Source organism: Musa acuminata, chromosome BXJ2-6 (genome assembly GCF_036884655.1).
Source record: "Musa acuminata AAA Group cultivar baxijiao chromosome BXJ2-6, Cavendish_Baxijiao_AAA, whole genome shotgun sequence".
NCBI lineage: Eukaryota > Viridiplantae > Streptophyta > Magnoliopsida > Zingiberales > Musaceae > Musa > Musa acuminata.
Genome location: NC_088343.1, coordinates 31,935,334 through 31,950,647, shown reverse-complemented (window position 1 = coordinate 31,950,647; position 15,314 = coordinate 31,935,334). Strand labels below are relative to the sequence as shown.

Below are 15,314 nucleotides of genomic sequence, written 5' to 3'. Positions count from 1 at the left end.
AATATGCAGTGAAAGGTCGTACATCTTTTAACAGGTTTGTGTTAAATACCTATGACATACACGACGATTTTGTCGTTATTGAGACCGTGCAAGGTTTTCTATAAATACAAAGGGATCTGTAAACATATCTCTGCCTACATTGAAATTATATTTGTTCCATTTCTTGCACTTGTATGCGAGCAGCAGTATGCTGTTCAGTTATATAATATTTGTTCCGTCTAATTTAAATTATAAGAATCTCTAAAGATTCTTTTTCTTCCTAGCGTGTAACCAAGAGAGATGTTATAAGATTCTTTGGGAGTTTATAGTTGATAAAATTAAGCGAGGTAAACACTGTAATGTGCACCGAGGGATCGAACTTTCTTTGTATTATAGATATCTAACGTGGAAAGTCTAAAGTCTTGGCAGGTTAATTCTTCATTCATATTCTTAGTAAAAGAGGATTGTAAGTATGATTCCACCTTTGACCGCTTCCCTTGTTTTATTTCTTTACAAATATCCTTTCGATGGTTGGTCCATTTTATCCTCCGACCATATGGGCAGCATCATGCTTGCATACAGATATGCAAATGGTCCATTTTATCCTCCAACCATATGGGCAGCATCATGCTTGCATACAGATATGCAAATGTTCTCTTGACAATGCAATGGGGAGATAAGAAGATATAGTGTGCTCGGAAATATTTCTTTTCACATCCACATTTAGAAATTAGTTGAGGCGTGCAACTGATTACATTGATTCCAACATTGTGATCATGCTCGTGCGGAACAAGCTGATTTGGGCCATCTTAGAGCAGTTAGGACTGAGAACGCAAAGCACCCTTTTTATCTCTAGCGAAAAATGCAGGAGGCAGATCAGTTTCAGTTTCAGCTCTCTTCAATTCTTTGGCTGCAAAATGCAGGAGGCAGATCAGTTTCATATATGCTATCTCGAAACAACAACAACTCTCTCTCTCTCTCTCTTTCTCTCTCTCTTTTAATAAATGTTTAGAACCTCAAGTAACTAATCGGTGCAATATCATACAATCTGAATCATATTCAAAATGTTACAGAGAGATTCATAGAATTAGAAGAACTATTAGTCTTGGAAGCGATAAAGTACTCAGAAATGCATATACAAAAACCAAAAGTTGTTCCTTGATCTTAGAAATGGTAACCATGTGTATTTTTCCAATGAAAGATTTTATAAAATAATGTGTTATAGAGCTTTGCCATAAGGGAACAGTTCATCAGATGTACATGGCATTAGTTGATTCCGATTACTGAAAAGCTTTGAGAACTGTGGATATCATATCCTCTTTTTTGTGGTTTATATTTCACTCCTTCAATGATAGAGTAGAATTTGGATACTAAGAAGATATTTGTGTGGGGAGATACACGTACCAGCTTTTTCCTCCTGCCGTTTCTTTGCAGCTTCTGCTCTTTGACGACGTATCAAGGCCAGACGCTCTGCAACAGATAAATGTTAATTAGCAAATGTGAGACTATTTTCATCACTCCCACATTTTGCTAACCATGCTTCACACTCTCCATGACTTTACAGAAAACATTACTAACGATCTGGTATCCATAACCTTTACTTAACATCCATAGACTATCAAGATTCTTTTTCAGAAGCTCAACAGTTAAAATAATAATAATAAAGTCACAGGCTGAAGTATTACCAAATGTCAGAATGAAAATAATAATATTATTATTACAGCTAAAAAGGGGCTTATTAGAAACCAGTCAACCAAGTGGCTGGAAGTTAGAAGCCAATCTTATCAAAGTCATGAAAGTATACTAATGGCTTGCTCCTTGTACCTACAATGATCTAAAAGCATGTGTGAGTTGATTGATAAGCTAAAACTAACCAAAAATCAAGAAGCCATCTTGAATAACCTGCCATGCGATTTTTATAATTAAAATGTTAAGAGTAACAATAGATGCCTTGGGGGCTCAAATGTAACAGAACACTACGAGGTGATGCTTGACAACAAAGTAAACTCAATGAGCTATTTCCAACAGATCAACATGTTGGTTCTGCACAGCATTGGTTTAGAGAAAAATTGTGCCCTTAAAGTCCACAAAAAAAGAAAAAAAACAAGGGACTTGTCTAATGTTACCTAAATCCTTCCGAGATTGTTCTGTTTTCCCTTGTTCCTGCAGCCTCATGTATCGCTCATGAGCTCTTTGTTTCTCTATCTCCTCCCTGTAGAAAAGAGGGCGACAAGCTTAATATAGTTCACAAGCAATGCTAATAAATCAAGAATAAACTATATCACAGAGTATATCAACCTAAAACTACTTAGATCTTGTGTGAATTATACCATTTAAACTGCTCCGTAAAGTGCATATAAGTGCTGGGGAATCTTACAGTTTTATAGCTGATGTTTCAATGTAAAGCTCGGTTCTACAAACAATGGTCTTACAATGCGCATCAGTACTCCACACATAAATTGGAATGAAAGGGCACTTTTGCATATTAGTCTCCAAATCTTTCCTTTGTGAAGCTTGATTGATACAAGCTGTCCACAGAATACAACATAAAGACTGGTTAACCCAACCAGGCATGATAAATGACCTCATTACCCACTACTAGTATAGTCTAAGCCTTGATAACTTAAAAAGGGGGACAAGTTTAAAGTATTCTCTCTTGTACTCTAATATCATCATATCCCTTCATTGGCCTTTTCAATCCAACTGTTGTGCAACAATTTGGTGAAAAATAATCATAGATCCATGATAAAGTGGATTGATTAATTTAATCACTGCACTTCTCCATCTCTTCCTTGTCGAGCTGTCTTCTCCAAAACATTGATATCAGGGTTTACTGCATTTGTTATATGTCAAAAGCAGTTGTTGCTAATACATGTTCATAAGTTTTAAGTCATCATCTTAAAGCATGTAAAACAGGATTTTACTGAGGTAACTTGGCAAAGGACCAGGAATAATAATGTTTACCTGTACTATAAAGGACACAAAAAACTGTTTACTTTTTTTATTAGTATTAATGGTCCCAACTGCAGTTCTTGAATCTACTGCAGATTTAAACAAGATTTTGATGCTGTCAATATTGCTTCCCAAACTAAAATATTACAGCCACAAGATATATTTATGTCAATCCTAAAACACTGGACGGACCACATTCAATGAGAAAATAATAGAACTAAGTCAATCATATTATTGCCATATTTATCTTTGGCAAATGAACCAGATTAATAACAAATTCACAACTGCAGAGAAAAATGTATCAGACCATGAAAATACCTGAAAACAAAGACCACATATCAAAGAAATACAATAAAATCATTTATTTCGATTATGAAACCATTTAAATAACAACTTTCCTATTGGTGTCCCAAAAAAGATGTTTCAGGATAATACCAAAGTTTAGACCATGGGGACCCACAAATTATTTTAGCCACCTTAATAAGCAACTGAAAAATGAAGCAAAGTACAGACAATTTAAGCCCACTCGTGAAAGTGGCTCAAGTGAAAACTTAGCAAAGAAGACCTATAAGGAGTCATAAATACCAGTTGTAACACACCTTTCACGTCTTGTCAGTTGAGTTGCATTTTCCAGCTGCGTTAATATGCAATAACATTAATAGACATCAGGTCATCTGGAACTGGTTATCGAGAACCAAATTTACGTAACGACACTTCTCAATGAAGAGATAACAAAATTTAAGAAGAAACAAGATAGAAGCTGCATATAACTTCAGAGTTACCAAGATAAAACATTTATTATCACCCATATGAATTAAAGACTGCATGAAAATCATGGAACACATGAGAAGACCAATATAACGCTCACCATGTTAAAAATTAATGAATAAATATTTGTCTGATACAGTTTCCAGAACCTATTGGACTGGTGTAGTACCAGTATAATTAAGACGCATAGTGACTTGCATAGCCTAATATCGTCAAATAAAATAATAAAAAATCAAGATCAGAATTATTCCAGCAATGAGCTACACGTTCCAATAGAAGTAATTGATCGGATCTATGGATACTAGGCAGTATACACATGCCCTAATAGTATCAAAATCTTGTTTGAAATGATGACCATATGAGAAACAAATATTATATGCAGAATTCAAACCCCTGGTCAGAAGGAAACCATGCTATAAGAGAACAAGACAAAGACAGTATGCAGATGGCATGACACTAAGAAAAGAATAAAGAAAAAAATAACGTGTTATCAATTACTTTGAAACAAGAATACCTTCAAAAGATAGCAGCCAATGAATGAATCAGAAGTGTCATTACAAGAACAAAAGTGGTGATAATCTATATAGAGCTTCAGTCAGAATTTAGCATGTGGAAGATCAGTGAACATAAAGTGTCTAAGAACATTCAGTTACCAGTGAAGGATTCTACAAGAAATGAAAAGTAAAAGGAACATTTCAACTCACATTTGCGTCTTTAGCTTTTGTAGTTCTTGGCTTAACAAAGTTTGGATTTTGGATCTCAATCAAGGAAATTGTGCCCTTCCTTCTCTGTCAAGAATATGATGATTCATCAACATCAAAAATATTTCATAACCCATTAGGCAAAAGAAAAAACATCGGCAATAACACATGATTAAAGGAGATTTTTCACCCCAACCTCTTCTCCAGAATCTTCTCCACTTCCCTCCTCAGATCCCTCTTTTTTATTGTATTCAGTTTGATCCTATTGAAGTTAAAAGGAAATAAGTTTGTAATTCTAAGGACAAAGCAAGCAGAACACATAATGGAGGCCAAAAAACAGTCTTCAGAATAAATGAGTACCACTGAGCAGAAGTTACTGTTTTATATGTTGCTGTTTCGAGCAGCTAAGCACACTTCAAATAGTAAAATAATAGAGGCTAAATTTCGATTAGAAAACTACTTGAGAATTTGAGATCAAATGTAAATAGTGCAGACCATCTCCATCATTTTCGATGAACTAGTACTGCAAATCTTACTAACCCACAGTACACAGTCATGGATTTCCATAATCTCCTAATTGTAGCATCTTAGCCTTCAATATTAAACTCTTAATCAGTATTCATTCATGTGACTCCACCGACATCTTTAAGATTGTACATAAATTTAAAAAAAATATATTCTTCGAAGTGCATCTCTCTCAGCACCACCAACCTGAACTAATTTATCTTGCCTTACCAATGCCTATTATCTAGTTCTCTAATTAAGAGCAAAATTTATTATACCTTTCTTTCTTTCCTTTACCAAAGACTAATAGCACCAATAATAAAGCCAATAAAATGGCACTTTCTCACCATAACTTAATGCCAAATATCATTTCAAGATCCGCATAAACCATCTCATCCTAGACTGTAATACTAAAAAATTGTCTGCCAGCATATCGATCATCATGTTTTATAATAAACATAGCAATGGAATGGACAAAATATCTTACATCAAAATACAATATTGAGAAACAATAGCAGAATCATGGGAACTGTCTGAATATTCTTCCAAATCCAAGCACTGGAAATTAGACAAAAGGTTCAGTTAAAGAAAGGACCACAGAAGTACAAAGGACATGAATAGCTTGGGGGCAGAGAAGTCACTGATTCAATTTGCCTGACTGAGGATAGAATCATATGAGAAAAGAAGGGATGGGTTACAAAGAGGCAATTGCATAACATGTTTGCGTGGAATCAATATTTTGAACAACAAAAAAGCATAAATAACATGATGGTGAAAGCATTATTCACGCCATTCATAAGCATGAAAGGCCCATCAACAACCTAGTTATTCCTTTAACACCTGTCCATATGTTATGCAAAGAATGACTAAGATGCACCAAGTACAACATTGTCTTTGAAAATTAAAACTTGTAATATTGCAAATTCCAAAGGAATATGACCAATAGGACTATTGGTCATGAGGCTAACCTGTCTGATGGTGCGAGAACAAGCTGAGGTGCCTGCATCTGCTATCATTTTAAAATCAGAGACAAATCAGAAGAGCTTGTAGCATTTATAATAAATAAGAAAAGAGTAAGCATAAACACTCAAGTTTGACTACATCTCCAACCTACACATACATATAATTAAAGATATATGCTCCTATTAACCACCTAAACACACTGGGAACACATATGCTACTAAATTAACAATAGTAGTGTAGGACCAACCTGACTATTACAGGGAAGTCGAAAATTTTTGCAGGCTAGAAGCAGGAGATCGGACATAAAAGCAATAGGAGATCACAATCATTATACTGTTCCCACATTGGCCATATCAATAATATGGCAATTGAAGAAGAATACATAAAATGGCAAGTACTACTTTAACAAGAAAGATCAAAGTAAATAACTTCATCGGTATCCAATCATAAGCCACAATCTCCCTCATCTTCATCAATGACTAGCTATAACAAGGTGAACGCCCACCTGGATATTTCATGATCTCGAGCCAAAAACATGATAAGATATAACATAGTGGGCAAATTTACAATCAACATCCAAGAAGTAAAGATCCACCGCAAAACCTAGAAACAAAAGAGTATCAAAGAAACGCTGCATGTCAAGGGACGAAGAGTAGGGAAGATGATCGAGTGATGGTCGTACCCAACTCCTCGGGAGTGGAGAAGTTCCTGCGGCCCGTCGGCTTCACCTTAAACTTCCCCCTCCCCATGATCACACCAGAATCAAGAACGAAGAAGAAGAAGAAGAAGAAGAAGAAGAACTCCGATCGCTCTCCGCCCCCGACCACTAGAAGTCACCACCTCAACGACGGCCTGCTCCCACCCGCCTCGATTAATCAGCCGTGGCGTGATGGACCAGCGTTGCAATACTTCTTTCACCGGGGGGCGAAGTGCTAAAAGAAACCGTTCCCCACACGAATCATAAAGCAGAAAGAGCGAGCGTTGGATCTTGGAACCTGTGTGCCCGGGGGAGTCTCACCCATCATCTGCCGTCCAACGTTCGCATTCTGATGTGATCGGACGGTTGGAGAATCCAGAGGTAAGGAATCCACCTTGAGTGAGAATAGAATTCGAAGCCTTCTTTGCCTTCCAAGTTGGCTGTGAACCTTATCCTCCTCTTTCTTTTTTTTCTCCTTATTTTTTTTATTTGATTAAATATATATATATATAAACATCAGAGTACAAAAGAATATTGTGAACAATAAATTGGGACATATCGGAAACACATGCGGAACAACGAAATGTACATGTGTCTTTATGAGTCAATACGATGCAAACATAATCCTTCACAAATGTATTCAGATTTGAAAGGAAATAAAAACAAGAGTGTACAAGGATTCCAAGCAATCACATATAGCTCAAGTCAAATAAGAAGGTTAGATGAAATCAATTTCCAAAGGAATGAAACCAGAATATGCGAAATCGACTAAAGCTTGATTTCTAGCAGAATTCAAGAGGCACATTGAATAAATGATTCAAACTATCAATCGTACTCCAATTTTACTCAAAAAATATATCATTGGAAAGATATTTCAATCTAGTTTCTGATGAAATAAGTTTCGTACGAATCAAGGTTTCCAACAAGGAGTTACCATTGATTTAGTAACCAAAGATCAAAAAATAAAATTACTATTTTGCAGAATCTGTAGGCTCATTTGAAATAGAAGTTTGGGCAGTCAAAAGGTTTATGAGTCTATATTCTGATCAAATAGGTTTTATCCAAATCAGAGGTCAATACATGAAGTTATAACCATAACAAAGTAGAAAGGTCAGAATCTTGGAAGTTGTACAAATTCGAATCGTTACGTCTAAACAGGAGATATATCAAATGCAAGGCTAGAACAATTCAAAGTTCCTCATATTCAAAACAAATATAGAGATAAAATTATTGTAAGGAAAGATCAGGACACTTGCAAAAGGAAAAATTAGAAAACTTGCAATAGGACACTTGCAATATATATATATATATATATATATATATATATATATATATATATATATATATATATATAAAAGAGAACCTTATGACATGAGTTACATGGAATAAGGAGTCAGTGAGTGGAGTATCGAAAGTAATGGAATAAAGTTGCAGTCTTTTGCTTTGTTTACTATTCTTATGTTCATATGCTTCTTTGGCTTCATGACCATTGCTAATCCAGAGGTAAGGAATCCACGTTAAGGAGTGGGAATAGGATTCGAAGCCTTCTTTGCCTTCCAAGTTGGATGTGAACCTTATCCTCCTCTTTCTTTTTTTTTTCCTTATTTTTTTCATTTGATTAACTATATATATATATATATATATATATATATATATATATATAAGAGAACCTTATGACATGAGTTACATGGAATAAGGAGTAAGTGAGTGGAGTATCGAAAGTAATGGAATAAAGTTGCAGTCTTTTGCTTTGTTTACTATTCTTAGGTTCATATGCTTCTTTGGCTTCATGACCATTGCTGAGCATCTCCAGAGAACAGTATCTATGCCCCTCATATGCACCCTTTTCTCTACGCATGGAATTTGCTTACTCAACAAGTCAGGTTGGTTGACTTTTAGAGACATCATAATTTGCTCACTCGGTCACATCATATGAGCTTCAGTAAAGCAAATGACAGCATGTTTGACTTAAAAGCACACGTAGTTTCTGTTGCTTAATCTCCGTCAATACCATAATTAACTACCATTGCGTGGTGTAATAGAAAACAGCTGTTCTAAAAAAATTAGACTTCAGTTTGAGGACTATTCTGCACTATGACTTCAGTTTGAGGACTATTCTGCACTATGACTTTACCTCTTAAGCTGTGTGATCCATCCCATAGATTAGAACCATCAGACCAGTTGATAATACCGTAACACTGATTACTGCACTTGCAGGTACTTCAGATGTCTTCCAAATTTTGATTATTATTGCATCTCAATAAGCATATTTAGATATGCTTATTGAACAATTTTATGTAACAATTTTTTTGTGCACTCAAGTAGCACAAAATAAAAATCAAATGAAGAGAATCATTAAAGGATCCAAAAGATTATCAAATGCTATGTTGTAGAAACTTTCAGAAACAGTGAAGAACACACAACAAAAACAGTAGTGTCACCAGTATCAGATTTTGATCTATAGAATAACATGACAATCAAATTTCACTTATTTTCAATTTAACATATTCTGAGAGACAATAATTACTAGGAATGGACAATTCATATTTTCACAAACAATCGATGGCAGAACAATTGCAATTGTATAATCCGGCTGTTTCACATATAACTTATATAGTATTGCAACCAAGAGAAAAACTGTGATAAAAGGAACATTAATTGTCGTTCTGGGCTGTAACCTTTAAAACACAAAGTTGCTTTCAAATGCAGAAACAATTTTGTACAGGCTTTATCCTGACTTGGAGACCCTAAAGTACAAAAGGATCCAGATATATATCCTCAGAACCACAAAACTAGTTAGGTTTTCTTGAAATTTCAGGAAAACATAGCATATCATGGAAACCAGGAAAAATATACAATGTTTGGTGCAACTTTGCATCTACCATTCTGAAAAGCTGTGCACCAACCAGTTAGTTGCCCTTCTTGTTAAAAGACACCCAAAACCTGGAGAACAGTAGGTAACATACTCCAGCTTTGAAAATAATAAAGCACTCTGCTTCAACATGATCTTTTTTTAACAGATTCCAGTTCTCAACACCATAGCTATATATGATGTTATTTAATACCAAAAACTTAGTCAGGCAAATGCGACCAATTAGTTGAAACAAACAGCAAGGCGGCACACTGACATTTGAGGCAAAACAAATTATTATAAGGAGTGAGAGAACACTCACTATGGAGATGCAGCAGCTTCAGGTTAGTTATATTCTCTTATGATCCATAACTGTTATTCAAGCTAGCGATAGGATAAGTATATTGGATGTTGGGCCCAGAACCAGATTTCTCATCTAGAAAAGCCATCTGGCTGGAAGCATGCAAGAGAATTCTCCTTCTGATCTGCCACACCTGAAGCTGTATAAAAGCTTCCAGCAATGTCTTTCTGATTAGCTTTTGTCCTGCTCTTGGTATTCTTTGTGTAATCCACACTGTTGTCTGCTTTGAGCCTCCCCATCTGCTGCTGCAGATCCACAAGTGAATTACTGGTCAACTTGGCTTTGGCACTTTTCTTTGAATCGACGAGTTTGAATTCTAGCCTATATAACGCGAACACTTCACAATCATTGATCTCATATTCATACAGATGCCACTCGTAGTGAGTGAGTGGTTGTGGATCCATGTAATAGGACCTTTTTAAACCCCCATATTCCTTCATTACCTGCTTTCTAGATTCATGCCAACCACGTCCATTATAATCTGGCAGTGACCTTTGCTTCCGGTTACCACTCTCAAATGCTCTCCTTGGCTTGTCGAAAAAAAGCCATTCTCTAAGTGATTCGCCTTCAAGAACACAAAGATCAAATAGATCTGCACCAATACACAAAAATTCTTGGTGATCAGATGAAATTCATTGAAAGGAGGAAAAAAGACTCCACCATCCATTCAGAAAATGGTTCTCAAATGAGTTGACTGGCTGACTTGAAATCATGAACAAAAGAGCAGTATTAAATGTCTCTGAAGATGCGGTACAACCATACCTGGAGCATTCCATGGAGACTTTGAAGTTGCAGCACCTTCACATACTGGAATACCAACATTTTTTCCTAGTACTTTTGCACTAAGAGCAGCAAAAAGTGGACCATCCTTTAGGTTGATACCTCCAGGGCGCAGCACTGGTGTCATACCAGGTGGGCCTTCATTAATTGCTAGAGTGGCATGGAAGCTGCTGCAATAGTCTTGGCACCATTCTGAGCCTTGAGCAGGCCTTGGACAATCCCAAAGAGCACACTTTGGCCTTAAAAATGCAGAAGGTGGAGGGCAAATAGCTGGCAGTACATCTGAAATATGGGGGAACACATCTTGGGTGTTCTGCTCAGTAGGGTTGATATAAAGATCATGCGACAGTTCTTGATGCATATTGTATTGCTGATAATCAAAATGATATGGCCCTTCCAGGCAGGTCTCAGCAGCATCATGAGCCCCATTGGGGTGGTTGCTTTCATAGTGATCAGCATACAGGAATTCCTGTTCAGCCACTTCCTGATTCATATGGTACTGCAAGAAGCCAATTTGACAACTTTCAATTGCCACAATCACCAACATAAATTGACAAAAAGTGAATTAGCATGTTATTGAAATATATATACCCATACCATAGAGAGAGTGAAATGTACTATATTGTTTGACTGTATCCTGACAAATTGTTCAAAATAAAAAAATCCTATTGTCATGAGTCAAGGACTACCAGGGAGGATGTTTGAACTGTCAGAAATTTGTCCGAGTTCTTAATGACTAGAACATGAAATGCAAACATCACAAAACAACAAGAAAACTTAAGTGATAAAACTCACAACTGAAAACCCAGAGCTTTCAATTTCCATTATTATAAGAACCCAAGGAGGAAAACCTGCACAAAATAAGCCAAAATTTTTTGCACGTTTTCTAAGAACACTGCCCAATATGTGTATGACAATTTTGGATGATAAGCAACATCAGATGTACATATTTGTCAGAGATATTATTATATTTTGGGTACAAGTTTATATCAAAAGTATGATGTCACATGTTGCATAAAAAAAAAACAAGTTTTAAGTTAAATAAAAGTAAAATTAAATGAACTCAAATCAAATCCAGAAGCAAGAGGGCCAGAGGTCAGAAAGTTCCTCTCAACCACTCTAACTAAACTAGAGTTAAAAACCAGCTAGACTTTAATGAGCAACTCGAACTCGAACCACTTGCCGACACAAGATTCATCCACTTAAAAAGCATTTGAGATAAGCCCAGACAGCCCACAGATGTTTGAAGCATTAAGAAGCCTTACACAAACAGGACCGAGTTAGTTTGTGTTTGGCTCGTTAAGAGCTCGATTCACCAGCTCAACTTCAAGCCCATTCATCTCAGCCCACAGTTATTTTGACCAATCCAAGCCCATCAATCTCAGCTGTTAACTATTTGAACTTTAATCTTAGTCATTTATTTGTTCTAATGGCTGAGATAAAATTTATATAAGTTAGGGCCTGCAATCTTTCTCAAGTTTCCTTTGTGGCGGTGAAACAGGACTCTCTCTCTCTCTCTCTCTCTCTCTCACACACACACACACACAAACAATCTCTCCTCACTCTCCTCTGTCTTTCTCTATGCAATCCTGCTCCTCTTCCTTCTTTGTGTTCTTAGACACCATCATCATTGCCACTGGGCTAATTGCTGCCACCTCCTAAGACCTTTGTAACTGTCAGCAGCAGAATCCACACTGGAAATCAATAATCCATGCACTTATTTGATAGGAATATTTACACCTGCTATATGGGGTATAATAATGCAGATTTTTCATTGTGTTTTGAACCCTAAAACTGATATAATCAAGAAAGCGTCAAATGCTGCTAGACTTAGAATCCCAGATTCTGTTTCGGTAACTTTGGGGCAATGAAAAGTGCATGAAAATTATATTATTGTCACAAAAGAAATTTAGGATCTTTAAACTGTTTTATCAAGTTGCTTGTCTTAAGAACTAGTTAGTTATACTATGAGAGATCACATGGAAGCCAGAAGCTGGTGTCAGACAATGTCACATTAATGGCCTTACAAAATCTTCCTCAATATTCTGAATAGCACTTGAACTAGGCAGCCAGAGATACTGCTTATAATCTAAACCAAAGAAAGACTATATAGACAGAAAGAAATAACTTAAAACACATGCACAAAGACAGTTAAAAATTAACAAAACTAATTATTTCTCAGCAAATGAAATAATGACGACAATCAATCATCTATCAGGAACATCTGTAATTATATGAGTTAGATGGTAAGTGAAACTCTACCTAATAAGAAGTTGAAACTAACAACTAATCACTTATATCTCATAATCTAGCTAGGTCAAGTGATCAAAGAAACAGCAACAGAGATAATGTGATGCCTGGTGCTTCCACACCTAGAGGGATATCAACACTAAATCTACCGGGTCTCATGAGCCAAAAGTAACAGACTGGAAAGGTTACATCACACCTCCTAAGGAAACAAGAAAGATAACATGATGCCTGGAACTTCCCCACCTCAATCAATAATCAACACTGAATCCAGCGGTAATGGACTGGATAGGGTACATCATTGTCCTAGGATGTTACTTAAATAGCTCGTTATGAATAGGAGACTAGCAAACTGACTCATTTATATGGTTATCTCACAAAGTGACATACAAATCATACAAACACCTTTCTGACCAGTGCATATAAGAACAATAAAAAAGAAACAACATGAATATCAGATGCCAACTGCATACAAAATCAAATCAAATCTAAACCCCTTGTTGGTTTCACCATGGGCACCTCTTTAAGAGACTCCAATGCACCATTCATGTGGCCAAGTGGAATAAAAAAAGGGTAACTTTGAATCTTAAAGGATTTGCCTTGCATGGATTAGCAGATTTTCCTTAAGATAGAAATACACCACAACGTGTGAGAAAATGAATTGTCAAAAACAATAAGCATGGTTATGTAGGACAAAGAAAGTGGAATTGATTGTTCCACTTTCCTTGAAACTAGTTAGGACCCCAACTCTAATCAATGATTTATGCACTTAGAAAGAGTGGAATTGATTGTTCCATTCTAGCAGTCCTAAGAACTATCCACAATCCATAAAATTCAGATTAGCAAAGTGTGTTGTCATTTTTCCTTTCTTCGCTTTTCTATGTAAATAAATGTTGCTATGCACAATGTTAAATGTTAGAATGCTGATTGGTCCAAGAATGCTCACAACAACTCCAAATAAAACACCTCCCAGATATGATGAGAAATTATGTGTTAGTAAATGAGAAAGAAAGGACATAAAAATTCTTTCATCAAGCATCAGTATGAAACAATTACTGAATTGATGTTGCTAACACTCATCTGCTTAAACTGAGAATGCAGTCTGATGAAGGGAACAGAAAAGATAAATATATTCATAATCTTATCTACAATTAGACAATGACTTCAGTAATCTCATCTATACTTTTATAAGGACTGACTAAAAAACTGTCATACTTGATCAACTAAACTTGCACCAAATGGTCCTTGTCTTATGTCAAAGGAAATGGTTTTTCATGTCACGCTGTTAGATTTACCAAATTGGCAATTCTTCATTGTTCTTGAGAATTCTGAAGCATTCTCTTAAACTAATGACGTTTTGATGTTAGAGCTTGCATCAACTTTTTTTTCACTCTATTCATGTAACTTTCTTCTTTCCCTAAAGTTCCACTGAAATTGTAGATTCTATTCTCCAACTAAAACCGTGACAGTAACAAAATTAGATTTTATTAATATATTTATTCAAATGCACAATTACCATATTTAATTGCACGACGAAAACAAATATTTTATTGATATACAATAGAAAACAACATTCTGGCTTCAGATCATATTCACCTCTTGATAGAAGGTAGCAGCCTCTCTACCTTGCGTGGCTCCAACATCAGCTTGTTGGAACTCCACCTGTTCAGGCTTTGGAGTGTTCCTGAATGCCAAATCGGCCAGCTTGCTCGTTGCGTCATCCTCCTCCTCGCTCAGCTGCAACAGCCGAAGAGTCTCCGAGAACAGATCCGAAGTGTCGGGGGTGTTCGCCTGTCCACCCAGAATCAACCACGACTCCAACTGACCGAACAAACCAACAGAAAAACCGAAGACGGAAACAAAAATAGGGGCTTTTAGATTGGATTACCTGCAGGGAGGTCGCGGGGGATGCCTGATTGAGTTCGGCCCTCCACTCGCGGAGCATCTGGTGGACCTGCTCCTCGAGGACGGCGACGTCGGCGGCGCGGCTCTCCTTGAGGGCGGACTGGAGGTCGGTGAACATCTCCTGGAGGTCGTCCACCCGGTTCCTGGCCTTATCCTTGAAAAGCTGGTGCGAGACCGACTTGGAACCCTTCCCCATGGCGGCCGATCGAGCGATCAGGTGCGTGATCGGGGAAGGGGAATCGAGGGTGAAACCCTGAAACTGGGAATTGGTAGTGGAATCGAGGAACTCGGGTTGAGGGCAAGAGAAGAGAATCGAGGAGGAGAAGGAAGAAGAAAAAGAGACGCTTTAATCGATCATCAACATTGAAAGATGGAAGCAAGCCGAGAAAAAGGCACCAGGGGACGCGGCAAAAGGGAAAGGTATTAATACGGGCCGCTGGTAACAGCGGCAGATAAATGTTTTCTCCGGGGTTTAACTCTGTAATTAATCCTTTATATAGGTATAGTACCAAACGACGCCTCCCCAACTCTCTCTCACCTTACGTGGCAGTCCAACAGAGCCGCCCTAACATCATATTATCTGTGGGCCCCTTTCCAAACGTTAGT

At 36.9% G+C, this 15,314-nt stretch overlaps 2 protein-coding genes across 6 annotated transcripts; both read right to left on the bottom strand.

The window, feature by feature from the left end:
* Positions 1-671: 671 nt before the first annotated feature.
* On the bottom strand, positions 672-6,773 carry LOC135615260 (uncharacterized). 4 transcript variants are annotated; one of them, XM_065113518.1, is made up of 9 exons: positions 6,550-6,759; positions 6,373-6,470; positions 5,873-5,910; positions 4,597-4,662; positions 4,404-4,487; positions 3,531-3,565; positions 2,106-2,191; positions 1,384-1,449; positions 672-889 (listed from the first exon to the last, which is right to left on the bottom strand). In XM_065113518.1, the coding sequence occupies exons 2-9, from the start codon at positions 6,383-6,385 to the stop codon at positions 798-800; spliced, it is 480 nt and encodes a 159-aa protein (XP_064969590.1). In that variant the 5' UTR covers positions 6,386-6,470; positions 6,550-6,759; the 3' UTR covers positions 672-797. The 4 variants fall into 4 exon arrangements, with proteins under 4 accessions (XP_064969590.1, XP_064969588.1, XP_064969589.1 ...); XM_065113516.1 differs by lacking the exon at positions 6,373-6,470 and having other exon boundaries at positions 5,873-5,913; positions 6,550-6,773; XM_065113517.1 differs by lacking the exon at positions 6,373-6,470 and having other exon boundaries at positions 6,550-6,767.
* A 2,431-nt stretch (positions 6,774-9,204) lies between these two features.
* LOC103988758 (transcription factor VOZ1) lies at positions 9,205-15,114 on the bottom strand. 2 transcript variants are annotated; one of them, XM_018828250.2, is made up of 5 exons: positions 14,692-15,114; positions 14,400-14,594; positions 10,539-11,055; positions 10,220-10,368; positions 9,205-10,021 (listed from the first exon to the last, which is right to left on the bottom strand). In XM_018828250.2, the coding sequence occupies exons 1-5, from the start codon at positions 14,902-14,904 to the stop codon at positions 9,848-9,850; spliced, it is 1,248 nt and encodes a 415-aa protein (XP_018683795.2). In that variant the 5' UTR covers positions 14,905-15,114; the 3' UTR covers positions 9,205-9,847. The 2 variants fall into 2 exon arrangements, with proteins under 2 accessions (XP_018683795.2, XP_018683794.2); XM_018828249.2 differs by having other exon boundaries at positions 9,205-10,368; positions 14,692-15,111.
* Positions 15,115-15,314: the final 200 nt, after the last annotated feature.